General features: G+C 43.2%; 1 protein-coding gene across 1 annotated transcript in view; it reads left to right on the top strand.

Moving 5' to 3' along the window:
- Positions 1-17,369, top strand: part of Cntnap5 (contactin associated protein like 5) — a 930,940-nt gene that overhangs the window by 367,496 nt on the left and 546,075 nt on the right. The window contains exon 4 of the mRNA XM_004626336.2: positions 7,174-7,321. Within this exon, the coding sequence (XP_004626393.1) occupies positions 7,174-7,321 (148 nt within the window). The remainder of the gene's footprint in view (positions 1-7,173; positions 7,322-17,369) is intronic.

The following is a 17,369-nucleotide window of genomic DNA, read 5'->3' as shown; positions in this document are numbered from 1 at the left end:
TGAGGCTGTCTATGCCTTTCTCTGAAGTCCTTGCCTTATTATTTTACATTGGAAGCCATAAACAGGAAAGGAGGCTGCGTGGGGAGTAACATGACTCAATGCTACTCTTTGGTCCAATATTAAAATGCAACTATGTTCCTGTGTAATAACTGAGGCCTGAGCGCTCGTCTAGCCTAATTAAATAACTCGTTTGACATTGTAGTAGCTGCCCTACTGTTACTCTAAAAAGGCCATCATAAAGAAGCACTATAAGCAAGGAATATGAGGGAAAAGAGGAGAATTCAGCCATTCGGTTCTCTGAACCTTTTAAAATCTAACAGTTTATAATGACTCCCATCCGCCTGTAGTGGCTCCTTTTCTCCAAGTGCCTGCTAGAAACCCATTTGTGAGCACACCTTTGCAGGTGCCATTTGGAACGCTAAAGTCTGAGTGGGTTCAGCACTTTTAGCCTTAATTCCATAGTTTGCTTGCTAATGCCCCTTTGCTTTATTAGATGTATTTTATCAAATAAAAATGTATTTATAATTGGCTCTGGGCTTTCAATCTTTCTATAGTTTTAGTTTGCACTCCTTTCTGGAAAGAACCCTCAGAATGTTATTTAGAAAGTGTAAATAAAATTTGCAAAAATCTGCCCTATATTAGTAGATCACCACTTCAGAATATACTTCCACATGGGAGGATTTGAAGAGTTATCTTTATAGAAGCATGGCTCATTCTGCTTTTTTTTTTTTGGGGGGGGTGTTTATATTGCTAAGAACCTACCGAGTGAAATGTCACTTGCATACATAAATGCAGAAAAGCCAGTGATGTGTCTTGGCTCACCCATTCCCTCAGTCTCCAGTAGATTCCTACTAACAGTTTCAGCAACATAAGGGTAACATTTATAAATGTGTAGGCTTTGAAACAACTGCGCAAGTTTTGTGGAAGTCACTGAAGTCCATGCCAATATGTCAATATGCCTTTAAGAAATACTGTGTTCCATGCACCAAGACAGTCTGTGATTTAAACAGGACACAATGTGTTTCACCAAGGACGTGACTGAGGAGGAAGAGTGGGCATCAGCAGGATTATTAGGATTAGTCCACAAAGCTCATCATTTTTTTTTTCTTCTCTTCTGCTTTGCAAGTTCTAAAAGCACACCCTTAGGGAGCACTGTGCGACACCCAGAGCCCCAGGTTTGAAACAGCATCTTCCTTACAGTTCTCATTATTCTCTGTCAGAATCAGGGCTACCAAATTCAGTGATTGTTCCTGTTATCTTTTTTGCACAGACTGCAGTTAAGCCAGTTAAAGATGGCTTCTGTGGCACCCAGATGCTCCCAAACTTGCAGCCTGGCACAGCAGTATGGGTGGGCGACTATGGTGCAGTCACTGAAGCTGAAGAGTCACTCTGGTGTCCTCTGTGTCTGACCTGTGCATCCTACACTGCTAAGTTGCTTCCTGGTCTTAGCCTCGTAGTGCATGCCCGCCTCATTGCCTCCCTGATGGGAGGCAGAGAACATCAACACCTTCATCCTCTCCGCAGGTTCATCTTTCATAAGCCAAGATGGCATTCAGTGTACAGGGGTGAGTGGCAAAAGACTCACCTCAACACCCTCCTCTTTCTTCTTGTAAATTCTCCTGCTTGCCCAAACATGGGGGCATCTTTATAGGATCCATCTTCTGTTACTTGACAGTCTTATAACATTTGTGTCACATGTGATGAGAAGTTCTTTAAGGGGGGATGTGGGAGATTAATTTCTCTTCAGAAAGTTTCTTTGAAAATTCTCATAATCTCTATGGAACCATTACATAAAATTTAGTAACTGTTAGTCTCAAGTGCTTCATGTGTTGGGAAAGAAAGATAAATTTCTGCACTACATTACTGCTAGGACTAGAACTAATGAATTACTAGAGCAAGAAGTACAGTTTAGCAGAGTGTGTTCCTATCATGCATGAGACCCTGGGTTTGACCCAAGCACCATAAAAATAAATAAATGCATAGATACATTGATAGATAGATAGATAGATAGATAGATAGATAGATAGATAGACTGACAGAGAGATAAATATTTTAAGGCAAGAGTCCATAAATTATTTTGTTAAAGATCACATGCATGGTATTTAATAGTACTAATTGTATGAATCTTACTACAACTATAGAAGGGCTGTGTCCAAATTCAGTATAATATTAATTGTCATGGGCTTAAGAAAAACAAGAATGACCTTCTGAGGAGCAGTGCTTGGAATATCATTCAGAATCGGACAGGAGAAGGACCTGCCTTTTTGTGATGCTGGGAGTCTCTCTGAGGCTCAAGGTGACAGGAGAGCACTGCAGCAATTGACCACACAATGGTAAGACCCATGGCAGACTCAGCAAGTGTGTGTGTGTGTGTGTGTGTGTGTGCGCGCGCATGCATGTGTGCACGTACATGAGCACATACATGTGAGGAAGCTTTTCAAACTTTCCTTATTGATAAGTGGGGCAAAGTAAAAAGAGACCAAGCAAGTGGCTAGCAAGGAGCATACACTTTATTTTTAAACCACAGCAAGGATTTTCTTTCGGACACCTGACTTCACTTAGATATGGAAGTGACAATGCAAGAGAAGGGGAAGATGTATGGGCTATAGGCAGAGTCTCTGGGATCGAGTCTCACTTTGGTGAGCCTGGTGCAGGGCTGGTGGTAGGTTTGTTTGCCCGCAGTCTGTGCCAGCATCGGGTGCTTGTACACTGCTAGTGCCATGCCTGTGCTGGGGATAGGCACTGAAAGCCCTAGATCTCTAAACTCTGTGACGTTGGGGCAAGCTGAACCAGAGCTCAATTCTATGATAGAGCTGTGGGACAGGAAGTAGTGGAGAGCCTGGGACTGCAATCGTAATACAGCCAGACAGTGAGACACAGAAGGATTTGTAATTTGCTTATCTTGTCCACGTCATAAGGTAGCACTGCCGTCTCCAAATGACAATCCAAAGTTCCTTCACTTTAGAGCACGGCATCCAGGAGTGAAGGAATGAACTCAGAGCCTTTGCAGATCGTAAAACAAACCTTTACTTAATACACAATTAGACACTGAGGATATGACCAGGATATATTCTGACTTCAAGTCACACAGAATCTAAGAGGGATTGTCTGGTCTTCTTCAGAGTGAATAAGTTCCTATTATACCTTTGGGTTAGAAAATGACACCCAGACCTCTGGATTCACATGCCTGGTGATTGATACACCCACAACCAATAAGCAAACTGGAGTGGTTAATGGAAATTCCTCCCATTGGGTTGCAGAGAAATATAAAAGTCTTTACTCCATACGACGTGAGGGGGAATCACCAGAGCCATCACCTCTTCATTTACATATGCACATCACAGATGTCAACACAGGAATTTTAAAATGAACAAAAGCTCATGGGAAGAAGCCCTTTCGGGGGGGGCAAGGAAATGGGGAACCATGGTCACAGCCTGCTGCCTATGCCGGGTGGGAGCTGGCCAGTGCGGAGGTGGCCCAGTGAGCCCAATAAAATCATTCTCTGTTTGGGTAAAGAGAAAGGCCAGAACCTTTGACAAACATGTGGGGTAAAACCCTGCACTTGAATCTCCAGAAGCCATTTCCACTGCACCCCTGCTTACTCAGAGCCATGCTGGGGAGTAGTGGCGGCACAGGAAGGCACCTTCTTCCTTCATTGTAAGAGACCTTTAGATTGTATCATATGAGTCACTGTATCGGAGGCCTGAAGTCAGAGCTTCCAGATGTTTTGTGGGTAGTAGAAATGTCAGAGATTGTTCAAGATACCCTAGATTCCCAGATGTTGTTAAAAAGATAATCAAGGTTATTGAAGATTCTTTGAAAATGGATCACCGTGGCCATTCGAAAGGGCAAATGAGATTTTACCAGCATAGTGCTGCTTGCCCAGGGGCAGGCAGGCTTATCCATCAATTCCTGAGTTGCAAAGAAGACCGATGACGTTACAAGAAGTGAAGCAAGCTGTTTTGGTTTGTGTCTAGTTGTTCCCCCAAAGCCTGATGCAGTCACGGGGTGGACTTCTGCAGTTTGTGATTAACTCATGGTCCACTTGGAGTACGGGTGTGAATCCTGCTGGGATTATGAGTATAAATGCTGCTGGGATTATGGGTGTGAGTGCTACACTCATCCTGTGGTAGATAGCCTGAATGCAAAATAAGGGAGACAGACTTGCTCTCTGTAGACTTGCTCTCTGTAACCATTGTTGCTGCTAATCCTCCTTTGTTCTTTGCTGTTTTCTACCACCATGAAAGGCTGCTCTCTGCCATGTGCCGCTCTGCCTTCCAGCCAGTTGAGTATGGACTAAAACCTCCACTAACTGTGAGCTAAATAAACCATTCCTTCCCTAATTTTGAGTGTCTAGTATTTGTCCCAGCAACCAGAGAAGGACAACTGAGACAGAATTGGTACCAGAGAAGTGGGGTCATTGCTGTGGCTAAAACTGACCATGTGGATTACAAGCTTTTGAGAATGACTTGTGGGAGGAGACAGAAAAGTTTCGAAGATGTTGCCAACAAGAGAAGCAATAGAACAGCTTTGGCTATTCGGTATGTGAGTTTCTTGGCAGAGTTCAAACCAGAAAGCTGATAGAAATCCTGCTTCTAAAAACTAGACTGGAGAGATTTCTATGTGGAAAAAGGACTGCATTGATCATTGGACTCCTGATAATGTGTTATTGCTTGGCAGAAGGTTTGTCTGAATTTTGCTCATGTCTAGTGACTTTGCCTAAGAGATTAAGCATGCAAAACTGATTAATCTTTCAAAATAAATCTCAAAGCAGCCAAATATTGTGGCAGTGGCATGGTGATTGTTGGGAACTTTTGGTCAGATTTATGTTGAGAATCAAGAGCAAAGAGCCCAGCAGGGTGGTTTAAAATGTTGTGAGTTTGACCAGAATGAAACTCCAGCAAAGCTGTGGAATACAAAGATAGAACTGAGAGGATCTCCATTGCTCAGAAGGATCCAGAGAATGGAAAGGATGAACTGAGGGCATCACAGAAAGCAGCAGGTCGCCACCCTTCACAGCCTCAGAACCACTAGAATGAGGAACATTGCCTTGGGGAAAAATCTGCAGAGTCCCACATTCCAGAATGGCTACGGCAGTCACACCAGCTTCCAGAATGGCATGGAGGATTCATTCCCTGGAATCAGGTTCAGAGCGCTCAGCGATCCAGGCACTCAACCCCTACAGCCAAGAGAGAAGAAGCCTGGCTACTACTCCCGCTGGCAGGAGACCTTGGTATCATCCACATGGTGTTGGGTTTAGGTGCATCCAGAATGCAGGAGTTCTGAGGCTAAGAAGGCTTCCACCTTGATTTCAGAAGGCCAGGATGGCCAGGAAGTGTGTCTCTGAGAGGGCAATGCACAAAGCTATGAGTGAGAAGCCTATTCAGTGGAAACCCCAGAAGTTTGGAAAAGCCAGAAATGCAGGTCATCTAAAGGAAACTGCAAGGAGGGAGCAAAGCCAGCCTAAGAGAGAAGCCATGGGAGCTACCACCGAAAGTGCCACAGGGGCGGGGCCACATGGAGCTCACAATTTGCCACAGATTGCCTTGGATGTTCTATATGGAACTATAGGACTTACTATTTGCTCTGCTGGACTTGTGTCCCAAAGCTTTATACTCCCCTGTTGTTAGTACCTTTTAGAGCGGTAATGTTTTTCTTGTGCCACTGAATGTTGAGTGTTTAGCTTTTCATTTGCACAGGGACTCACAGCAAAGAGTTTGATTTTGATCTTAGAGGAGACTTGGGACATGGACTTTACAGCAGCGCTTAAGTTGTTAAGACTTTGGCAACTCTTAGAAATGGACTAAAATAGATTTTGCATAAAGGGATGTGCATGAGTCTTTCAGGGTCCAGGGGTGGAATGTCATTATTGGTGTCTGGTTGTTCCCCCCAAAGTCTCATGCAGTCATGGGGCAGACTTCTCGAGTGTGTGATTAACTCCTCATCCACTGGATGTGAGTGCTGCTGGGATTAGGGGTGTGAGTACTATGCCCAGCCTGGGGCACACAGCCTGCAAGCAACATAAGGGAGACAGCCTTCTCTCCGTAGCCATTGCTGCTGCTGCTCCTCCTTTTGCTCTGTTGCTCTTTGCCACCACAATGGAAGGTTGCTGTCTGCCATGTGCCACTCTGCTGCAGAGCCACCTGAGTATGGATTGAAACCTCCAGTAACTGTGAGCCAAATAAGCCTTTCCTTCCCTAATTTTGACTGTCAGGTATTTGTCTCAGCAATGAGAGAGGAGTAAGTGAGACACAAGCACATGAGTGTGCTAGTGGGCAGCCTGCTTTAGAGATAAAGTTTGACCAAGAAGACAAAAGGGTTCTGGAGCTGATCATGGGTAAAAGTTGCAAACCGTGAAATGTTTAATGCTGCTCAATTACATAGCTGACAGTGGTTAATATTATGCTGTGCATATTTTGCAATAATAGACAAGATAGTGATGATCTGTAAGCCTGTGGATAACATGCACAGAAAAAAAGTTTTCTAGAAATATTTCATACCCACGAAGGCTGTGTGTAAGTCATATTTTCAATGCACCACATATTTCCTAAGTTCTATGTGCCTTCAATTCTTGACAAAGAAATGCAAAAGTGAACGACATATAAATCTGAGTTGTGGTATCTTCCTCCCATAACAAGGAACCATGGCAGCACTGACGAGTCGGGTCTATAGATGTTGCATTAGGTTTGAAACAGGACAACTTTGAAACTGTATCGTGGACCAGCTACCAACGAGCTGATTTGGAGGTGTTTCCCCTCCCCCCCTTCTCTCTCTAGAGTCCAGTTTTATTGAATCTGTAGAGTGGCAAGAACATAGCACTGTAACTGGACTGAAATAAGGACAACACTAATTTGAATAAAAACCTTTCCTTACATGAGGGGAGCCTCACTCGTTGCCCTGTGCACGGTGATTGGAAGCATCACTGTGAAGTACTGCATCTTCATGGAATTATTAATTGCGTAAAACTCGTAGGTGTTATATACTGGGACTTGTTAGAACTGCTCTATGGATACATTTTGACTGGCCACTGGTGGGGGGCAGAGGAGTGGCTTAAAGATCAATTTATGGTCTTTTGATTGAAGCTTGTTTTTCCTGAAAGACTTCACAGAGTAACTTCTAGTCCCTGCTGTGCTCCTTTGTAACTGGCCCTCACAGATGTCTTTCTCGCCACAGACCTTCGCAGGAAACATGAACGCGGACAGTGTGGTGCACCACAAGCTGCTGCACTCGGTGAGGGCCCGCTTCATCCGCTTCGTGCCCCTGGAGTGGAATCCCAGTGGCAAGATCGGCATGAGGGTCGAGGTGTACGGCTGCTCCTACAGTGAGTATTCTCATGCGGCCTGGTGCTGCTCTGTGTCTCCGAGGGATGCCAGGCCCAAGACATTGGCTTGTGCCCCCGAGAAAGAAGAGGGTTGTGTCCACTGAGTCCTACTCTTTCCATCATATTGTATTTCAACCAGAATGGGACAACTACACCTCTCTTGGGGCTAAAGGACTTTTTGCTGCAATACTGTAGCAAAGGTCCAACTACAACTAAACATTAAGAGCTCTGGGGTTTGGCAAACTTTTTTCACTTCCCATAAAAGAACTTGTTATTTTCAGTTTTTCTCCAGAAATTACATGAGTTATTAGGAAAGTCTTCTTACCTTGGAATCACGAGGGAAAAATATTCTCCTTCACTTGTTCCAGAAGGAGGAGGAGGATTTCAATACAGTGGAGCTCACAGAGGGCTTCTCCTCTAGAATTGCGATAGGCATCTGTTGCCTTGTGAGATTTTTAGGCTGGATTTGAAAGCAGAGCTCCGTCTTGCACACTAGGCAAGCTGGAAACATGAGTGCAATTTGAAACCACTGTAGAAAGTCAGAACCATCCGGGAAGGGTCTCATCCCTATAACGCTTCCCCTTAGGCTTCATAGCGAAGCCTAAAGTTGCCTCATCATAGGCTGTTTCTCTTCTATAAGTAACGACAGTCTGACTGTTGAATTCTAACACTCAGTGACCTCAGATGAGAACATACATTTGCTCATCAGTACTTTTATTTAATTGAGTTCAGCAGGTTTGTGGTTTGGTTTGCAGGAGTGGCTGATGTGAGGCATGCCTTACCTGTCTCCCACATTGTACAATCCAAAGGCTGTCTCAGAGCTGTTTGAAGCGCTGTGTATAAACGTATTTCCCTAGTCCCACTGCGTACATGCTGTATTGGTATTTCTGGAAATGGGGACTCACTAAGCAAATGTTACAGCTCTCCAGGCAAACTGGGGGCATGGGTAGTCTCCTCACAGCAGAGTCCTGCGCATCGGAGCCTTGTCTGTGAAATGACTGTATTTACCTTGAACAAGCACTTTGAGGAAGAATATGATTTAGAGCACAACACCCACAAACCCTCAGGCTGAGGAGGGGCTTCCTCTCCCTGCCTCATCTGGATTCTCCTGGTAACCTAGCTCTTGCTGAAAGTTCCCACTACACTCAGGATTTAATTTTTTCCCTTTATTTTCTCTTTGCTTCTGCTTTTTTAAAATAAAAGGTAGAAGTTTCATGCTGTAAGAGATAAGAAAGCCTATTTATATTATTTCTCTAGTAGTCTGTTTTGGCCTAATCATTGCCCTACTCTTCAATATATCCTCATACTTCGTGTTTTAGCTTTGTCCCTGCCCGGGCTTTCTCCACAGTCCTCACACCCATTGCTTACTCACACTGGCTTCTCCTAGAGACAGACTCATGGTTTTGTGTAAACCATGCCCAGTAGGCTTAAATAGCATTTTTGCAGCATGCCTCACTGTCTCCAAGGATGCACACCTTTGAGAATCTGACGGAAAGGGCAACAAGGGATCCTTTCCTCAGAAAAACAGCCCACAATGACAGGTAGCATTTTCTATGGTGTTAAAAAGTCCTCAGGTCTGTGGTGGCTCAATTGTGGATCAAACTAGGAGCACCTGCCGTTGGGGGATGCCAGTCCTGTCTCGGGGTCAGCTGCACTTCTGGGACATCTTCTATCAGGACGAATCGCCTTCGCAGAAGCATGATGTGCATAGTGCGACATTAGCGCAGCGAGCTGCTATACAGAAAATGACCTTCCCTGTGGAGCCCCTCACAATGGATACTTCCAGGTTTTCTCTTGGGATGAGGAGGGAAAAGCACATCTCTTAACTTCTCCTTAAAGCCACTACCTCGAAATGCCTCTATATCCAGTTCTTTCTTTCAGCATGAACTTACCTTCCTCTGACCTGGATTTTTCTAATAAATGTAAAACCTTGGTGCATGTACCACTGAACAAAATAACAGTAACAACCCCCTTGGCCCTGTTAGCAGCCTCTTCTCTTTCTTCCTCGGCACAGTGTACTTTCCCTCTTCACTTGCTGTCTCAACCTGCTCACCTCCCTTCGTGCTGAATCTCATCCCAATCAATCTTGGAACACCTGAGGGTCAGTTGAACATGCCCGTTGGCCAGAATGGAGGCCCCACTTATTCAACCCAAACCTTTTCTCAATGTAGTATCATGGTTGGCCCCAGAACTTGGTTGGCTTTCATTCAGACTATCCTAGATAACCTTGTAACCTTGACTCAATTAGTTGAGAGATTTTAAGAGCAGCACTGAGACTTCCTTAAGGAAGAAGAAATCTGACACGGGGATCACAGCTTCAGATTCTGCCTGAGTTGCCCATCTGCACTCCAGGTAGTCTGCCCCATGGACCTCCCACTTCTTAACCAGCAGCAAAATTCCATAAACTGTAGCTTGTAGCAAATCTTCCAATATATATAAGCATGTTGCTGATTCTGCTTCTGTAGGAGACTTCTGACCAATGGAGAATGTTCTACAGAAACTTCTTTAGTCATAATACACCAGAAGTGTCCATGGAGACAAATCCACAGGGTCACTTCAATGTTCTTGCCCTGGCCTCTCAGTCTTTGGATTAAATGGCCATTTTCATTTTTTTTAGATTTCCTTCCATCTTACTTTCTACTTTTACTTCTCAGGGCTTAGTTTTAGGCCTTCTGGTAAGTCCTGTTTACACTCTGTGACTAGCTAGATTTATAGTGCTTCAAGAGATTTAAGACCATTCACATACTGGTCAGTTCCTGGCCAGACCTCTGCAATCACGTATGCAAATGCCTACTCAATCATACCACTTAGAGGTATAATAAATATCTGAAATTAACAGATCAAAAGTGAAACTGTGAATGACTCCTCACCTCATGCCCTGCCCCTCCCCATACCCTGTCTGTCAGTAAATGGCACAAACAGCCCACTCCCAGGAGGCAGCCTTGCCTTTTCTGTGGAAGATATGCTCCTCACGGTAGAGCCCAGGTTCTTTCTTGAAAGGACATGGGCGATTTGTGAACTTCTCCTCACTTGGTGTATAGCATCCTCTGTCTGGCCTGCCCGAAGCCTCTGATGTGAACTCCCTGACACCCCAATCATCTAAGCTCATGCTTCACAAGGGACCAAAATGATATCTGTAAATTTAAATAAAATGAAATTATATCACTTCCCTTCCTGATTCAACTGAAATGAAATCCAGCCTTCTCAAGTAAATGTCCACCTGAATGTTCCCTACCTGCCTCTTCAACTTCCTCTTACTCCTGTCTGCCACCTGGCCCCTTTGCTTTTCCTAAACTAGGCTAAAATTTCCATATCTTGAGACCTTTCAATTACCAAACAGCTTTTCCCAGTATTCCCACTGCTCCTGTAGGTATAATTCTCAATTATCTTATTTCCTTATCAGAGAAGCATACGCCGAGAGGTTCCCCTTCCCACTGACACACTTGTCCCACCTCTTGGCACCCACCATCAACATATGGTTGTGCAATGTGCCTTTACTTACAGTAAAACACAAACAAGAATCCCACTTGTATCACACCTGTTTGCCATGAGCCTCCCCCAGTCCCTGCATGCAATAGAAATTTAGAGGCATGAAGGGAAGCTGCTTGACTATTAATTGTCAGGACCCAGAACCCACAGGGAGCTATTTGATAAACATTCATCAGCAAGGGACGTCATCATCGGCCGAGCATCACTGTCTCAGCTAGGTAACCAGCTTGCCTGTGGATAAACAACTGTACTTGTAGGGAATTGATTTTGCTTCAGTGGGCTTAATGAATCTTCTCAAAATAAGTTGCTGAAGATTATTAAGAATTTACAGTTCTGTACTTTCCTAAGACATGAACCTTTATTGCTTGGGACAAGTTAACATATTCATTCTTTCATTTAATTATTAATTTATTCAGCCAGTTGTCACTGGTTAGCACTTAGTATATTAAACAATGTGCAAAGCCCCACAGACACAACAAAATTGAAAATCTTACTCTGATTTTTTTAAGTCTCATGTTTGTACTTTGAAGCACCTTTTGAGAAGTTTGACTTCTCAATTCCACAATTGCTTGCGTGATATTCTTTCTGGTCTACTTTGCTTTGCCAGCTGCAGCTGGCATGGCAGGAATGTCTGAACTCAGCAGGGCATTGGGCAGTATCCGAGCAGTAAGTGTGTGTGGAATGGTTGGCATTATTAAGAGCCTAGAATGGGGTCTCAAGCATGTGATGATGCACAGGGAGTAGGAGGACACATGGAAACAGTGTGACTGTTGGCACAAAGAATGAGCCAGACACCATCATCCACATTAGTGTATCTCCAGATTAAGCAGTCACTCTTGGACACTAAGGAATTTGAGACAGAATAAGAGTTGGTGATCAGGGAGGCTGCACCATCAAGTGGCTTTGCTCTGCCCAAGATGAGGGTGGAGAGAAAGATAGATGTTTACAACAAGGTATTTCAGCAGTTTGAAATATAACATGTGGGGCTGGGGCTATGACTCATTGGCACAGCATCTGCCTGGCAAGTGTGAGGTTCTGAGTTCTATTCCAGCCTCCAAAAATAAAGGAAAATAAAATAAAGTAGAATTCATCTGGCTAGTAGAGTAAAGTCTTTGGTGTTTTCAGAAAGCCCTCATCTTGCCCCACCTCTCTTGGGTGCCAACTCCCTGCTAAGGAAATCCACTCTCCAGTTTAGAAAGCGTCCTCCTTGTGTAAGAATTAAAATAGATGGAACAGAGGAGTTTTGTTGCTTTCATTCATTTGCCAGAGTTCAACAGGACACAAAAGCTTTTATTTTGTTCTTTTGTGTTTAGTCTCTTCCTTTTTTTGATCCAAACGAGACTTAAATATCTCTATCTATTGTTAGGTTTATTTTGCTGGCCCCAGTTACTCAGTACCGCTTACTCTACTTCCTGTGAGCCTTCACTGGCCCATTTCTAGAGAATTTTGTCCATTAACTTTCCCAGCCTGTCAATCCAGGAGGTGTTCTGAGAGTTTCTTGGTTTTCCATAACCAACATGTCCAAGACTCTCAGGGTTCCTCTCCCACATTCTTGCGCCTTCCATGTTCGACTTGCACTCTGTCCAGCTCCTGATGGCTGGTCCCTCTGCAGACTGTGGGCTTCTCCCACCCCACACTGACATCCTCTGCTTCCTTTCTCTATAGAAGATCCTTCTCCCTTGACAGGAGGCCACCTGCTTGGCATTGACTGCAGCTCAAATATCACCTGCTGTTAAAGTCTTTCTGACGCCTGGACTTTGTCAAGCTATCTGCCCCTTTCACTTCAATCTTATGTCCCGCTGCTCAGGATACCGAAGCTCATCATCACCTGTCTGACCTGGAATCAGCCCCAGCCTCTCTGTTCTTTGGGGCCAGCCCTGTGTCTGACACCTACTGCTTGCTACAAGATGCGTCAGTTATTTGATGTTTTGGACCTGGAGATTAGCTTTTCTTACTCGTTTTTGAATTAAAAAATAATTGCACAATTCTTTCTAATGGATGGCTTCCTTTCTCATATGCGTATGTATATAAATCCTATATGGGTACTAAATTTACCAGATCCTTCTGTATCAACAGGAAACTGTATGTACCTCTTTCCTTTCTTCTTAAATAATTGAGGTTATTTATATGTGTGCAATTCCCAAACTGAGGATGTTCCTAACCTCATTAGCCTATTTTAGTATATTCTGCTTTAAAATTGCTAAAAAGGGCTGGGGAGATAGCTGAGTAGAGTAAGCATTTGCCTGGCAAGCGCAGGGTCCTGAGTTCAATCTCCAGTACTGCAATCAATCAATCAATCAATCAATCAATCAATCAATAAAATTGCTACAAGTAAAATCAGCATCTTTTATTTTTGTTTTTAAGGGAAAGGTGGACAGAAGGATTATTTTTTTAGACAGGGTCTTGCTGTGCAATTCAGGCTTGCTTGAGCTTACTTTGTAGCCCAGGTCAACCTCAAACTCACAAAGATCCTCCTGTCTCAGCTACCTGTTTGCTGGGATTACAAGTGTGCACCACCGTGTATGGCTAGAGCTTCTAATTTTTATAAATGTTTTGTTTTAAATATAATTTGTCTGTAATAACATTATCCCTCTTGTAAATGCCAGCCTGACTCTGGCTTCTGCGACTTTGGCATAAGAAGCAACTTTGTTTTGTGGTGCTCGCACTGGAGGACAGGGCGACAGATTCCGTATGTGCATGCCTTAGTCAGGTGGCCTGCTCTTACCCCGGGTGACTTGAATGGCCGTGTCCTATAGATTGCACAAAGGTAGACGTGGGGACTGTCATTGCTTTCACCTGAATGCTAAATGCTTTAGGTGACAAATATGTTTGACTGTGTGCAACCATTATATAATGTTTACATGTATCAAAGTGTCACAGGGAGCCCCACACACATGTATAATTTTTATACTTGAAAATGACAGTTAAGAGCGAGCCAAATAGCTCAGTAGATTAAAGCAGCACCTGCAAGCAGGCTTAGGGGCCGTGGCTTGGATCCCTGGGCCTGCCGTGCCAGCCCTGCCCTCGGGGTGCTCTGAAACAGCAACTGAGACTGGGCATGGTGACGCGCACCTCTAATCCCAGCTCTTGGAAGACTGTAAACAGGCGGAGCACTCCAAGTCTGATCTAGTTGTCAGTCTCTTGATTAGTTAGTCCTCGAGATCCTGCTTTCCTTTTACTTGTATTATACATTTCTATTTGTATTTCTTCTTTTGAGTTCTTATACTTGGGAAATTATATGATATTTACACATGTGTGTCTGGTTCATTTCACATATGAGTATATCTTCAAGTGGCATCCACTTCAATATAAAGGCTTCAAGCTTATCATTCTTTATAGCTGAGTAATACTCGATTATGTAAAAATACCACATCGTTTTCAACCATTCCTCAGGTGATGGGCATCTTGGTTGTTTCCAAGATTTGGCTATCACAAATTGTGCTGCTATAAACATAGGCACACATATATCCCTATGATAGGATGTTTTCAGATCCTCTGGGAAAACTCCCAGTAGAGGAGTAGCTGGTTTAAATGGGATTTCCAGTCCAACTTTTCTAAGGAATCTCCACACTGATTTCCATAATGGTTGCACCAGGCTACATTCCCACCAGCAGTGGAGAAGGAGTCCTTTTCCCCACAGCCTCTCCAACATTTGTTGTTGGGTGACTTCTTTATGATAGCCATTCTTTCTGGGGTGAGATGATATCTCAATGTTGTTTTAATTTGCATTTTGTGGATGGCTAGTGATGTGGAGAATTTTTTTCATAAATTTATTCACTTCTTTAATTTCTTCCTCTGAGAAGTGTCTGTTCATCTCAGATGCCCATCTCTGGATTGGGTCTTTAAATTTTGGGGCCCTAGTTTTTTTAGTTCTTTATAGATTCTAGAGAGCAGACCCTTGTCTGAGTACTTATTTGTCATGATTTTTTCCAAATTTGTGGGTTGTCTTTTCACTTTGTTGGTAATTTCTTTTGACGTGAAAAATCTTTTCAGTAAGAGCAGGTCCCAGTTGTTACTTCTTTCAACTGTTTCCCATGCAATTTGATTTTTGTTCATGAACTCTTTGCCTACCCCAATGTCTGGACTCTTTCAGAATATTTTGCTGAGTTAACACACCTATAAAATTCAAATGATGGAACTAAACAAAAAAAGGGTATACAGATGAATGTTCATTTTGTATCTGTGTATTCAAAATGTTTAGGATAGATACATAGCTACATTCTCTTAATGAATAGAGGGATTTGTTCTAATGGTGTTTGTAAATAGGATATCATGTCCGCATCTTGAAATGCATTGTGCCTAGCTTGTTGCCTTGCTTGGGAGACACTGTTCACATGTGTCAGCAGACAAGGATCCTCTCCTAGACTCGAGTCCACACCTGCCGATGTTGTCACTTTCTTTACCTCCAGCTCTGAGATCTCAGCCTTCTGCCACAGGAGGTCCCTCCTTGCCCAAGGGTGGACTCAATGGGCATCTCCCACTGCGTTCAGAACTGAACACAGCGCAGGTTCTTCTCACATGAAGACTGCTATGCTACATAACTATGTGAAATAAGTAATTATGGAAAAGTCTTTCAGTATCTTACAGATAATGATTTGAAGCAATGTACACCCTTTACTGCTGAGTATCAGTTTGAGCTTGTTCTCACACATCTTCCACCTGTGGCTAGTGGACAGCCAACCTTGCAACTTTATTTTCTCAAAGAATTGTTGAATTGAGATTTTTATCCTTTGTTATCTTTGATGTCAGTTTGATTCATCACTGGTCAACTGTACTCCTTCTAGTGATTCAAATAAGTGAAGGACATGGAACCTGCTAAATTATTGACCTGAGCATAAAGAGATGTACACTTAAAATAAATGTCTATATAAAATTGCTAAAATGAATGCATGTCTTTCAGAGACAATAAAAGGAGAAAGATGGGGAAATGAGAGGGCCACTCTGAATCGTCATTAAATAGAAATATTTGCTGAAGGCAGCCAGTGTTTTTCCTACCGGTGGCAGCTTTTCCTTCATTAAATTAGCCTTTCATGAGAAATGTTGCCAATAGCGACTAACGTGGCCCTTCTTCCTGTCATTCAGTATGTCTAGCATTGTGCGACATATCTCACATCTCATAGCAATCTTTTCAGGTAGGAATGATTATTCTTATAACAACTGGCATAGAAAAGGAGCCTAAAATTTATAAATTTACAAAAGTGTGTATTTTTTTTTTAGAAAAGTTAGTTAATTTTGTGTCTCACACCAAGTAGTGTTTTCTAGGCCCCTCCCAATACAAACTTGATTGACATCTTTGATTATGTCACAAAAATGCCTTTAATTTAATAAATTCCTCACAGCTTTTAATCAACTTGTACATTTAAGGAGCTAGAATCTTCTTCTATCCTCTTACCCATGTTAGTAGGTTCATGAATTGCCCACAGGAGATCCGGATATCCCTCCTGTAATCCTTCCTGTCCTTTCCTTCCCACCACAAATCCCTCATCAAGCTCTGTCAGCATTCCTCGTGAAAATTCATCATGAGTGTGCTCATTTCTTTGCTTCTTGAGTCACCAGCCTCGTGCATTGATGCCTCGCAGCCCCTGAACTTCAATCAGCGAGTCACGTTCAGCCTGTTCTCTTCTATAACCAGCAGCAGCATCATAAAATACAAATTCAGATTCCCTGCCTACTGAAAGCCTCTCAGGAATTTCTGAATGAATGTAGGAAATTTCCAAAGCCCTGTCCATGAAGTGTGAGCCTTTCATAAATCTAACTGCCTCCTCTGCATACACACCCATAAGGCCATTTTCATCAATAGCGATTGAACTTCTTGAGTAAACAGCATCCTCCAAGTAACCTAATCAGTAAGCGTTCTGTGCAGCCGGGTCGGCACCCACTTTCCTGTTGCTTCTATGGTCTAGACCTTCCCGCTGTGCCCTATAGGGTCAAAGTGCTTAACCATCCCACATGGGGAAATTTTGCTGAAGGTAACACATCATGACCAATCTTCAGATAACCAGATTGCTATTTTTATTCATGGAGTTAAAGCCAGCAGCCTATGGCTCTTGAGAGGCTCCCTGATGAAGTTTGGCGAGTGCCTCAGACCAGTTCCTGGGCTTGCACACCTCCACGCTTCTAGCCTTACTGACACCCTCACACATAATTCTGCACAAAATTCACCTGGACATAGTTTTGTAGGTATCTATGCTGCTCACTTTACAACTAAGCCGGGATCTCTCGGTTGGGCTGTAATATATTTGTGAGGTTTGCATTTATGATGGAGAGCCAGCATTTGAAATGAGTATTGAAACTTTCTTTTTACACAATGATTTTTGGATATATGACTGATAATTTTAAGAATTTTCAATGATATCTGAAAACTTTAAAGCAGAATAGAGTCGTGTTAAACACATATCAAACACATGGGTAACTTGACTGAAATACCCGCTCTGTGTAGGGTCTTAGCATTCTTGGTTTCTCTGGGGAACCCAGGTTTCCTTTCTTAAGAAAAGATGATAACAGTGCTTGCGTTATCCACGTGCTATCATATAATAGCACTTGGGATAGGAGAAGCTAT

Source organism: Octodon degus, unplaced genomic scaffold (genome assembly GCF_000260255.1).
Source record: "Octodon degus isolate 3935 unplaced genomic scaffold, OctDeg1.0 scaffold00014, whole genome shotgun sequence".
Classification (NCBI taxonomy): domain Eukaryota; kingdom Metazoa; phylum Chordata; class Mammalia; order Rodentia; family Octodontidae; genus Octodon; species Octodon degus.
Note: the sequence above shows the minus strand (reverse complement) of the source record. Positions and strands in the feature narration are given on the sequence as shown.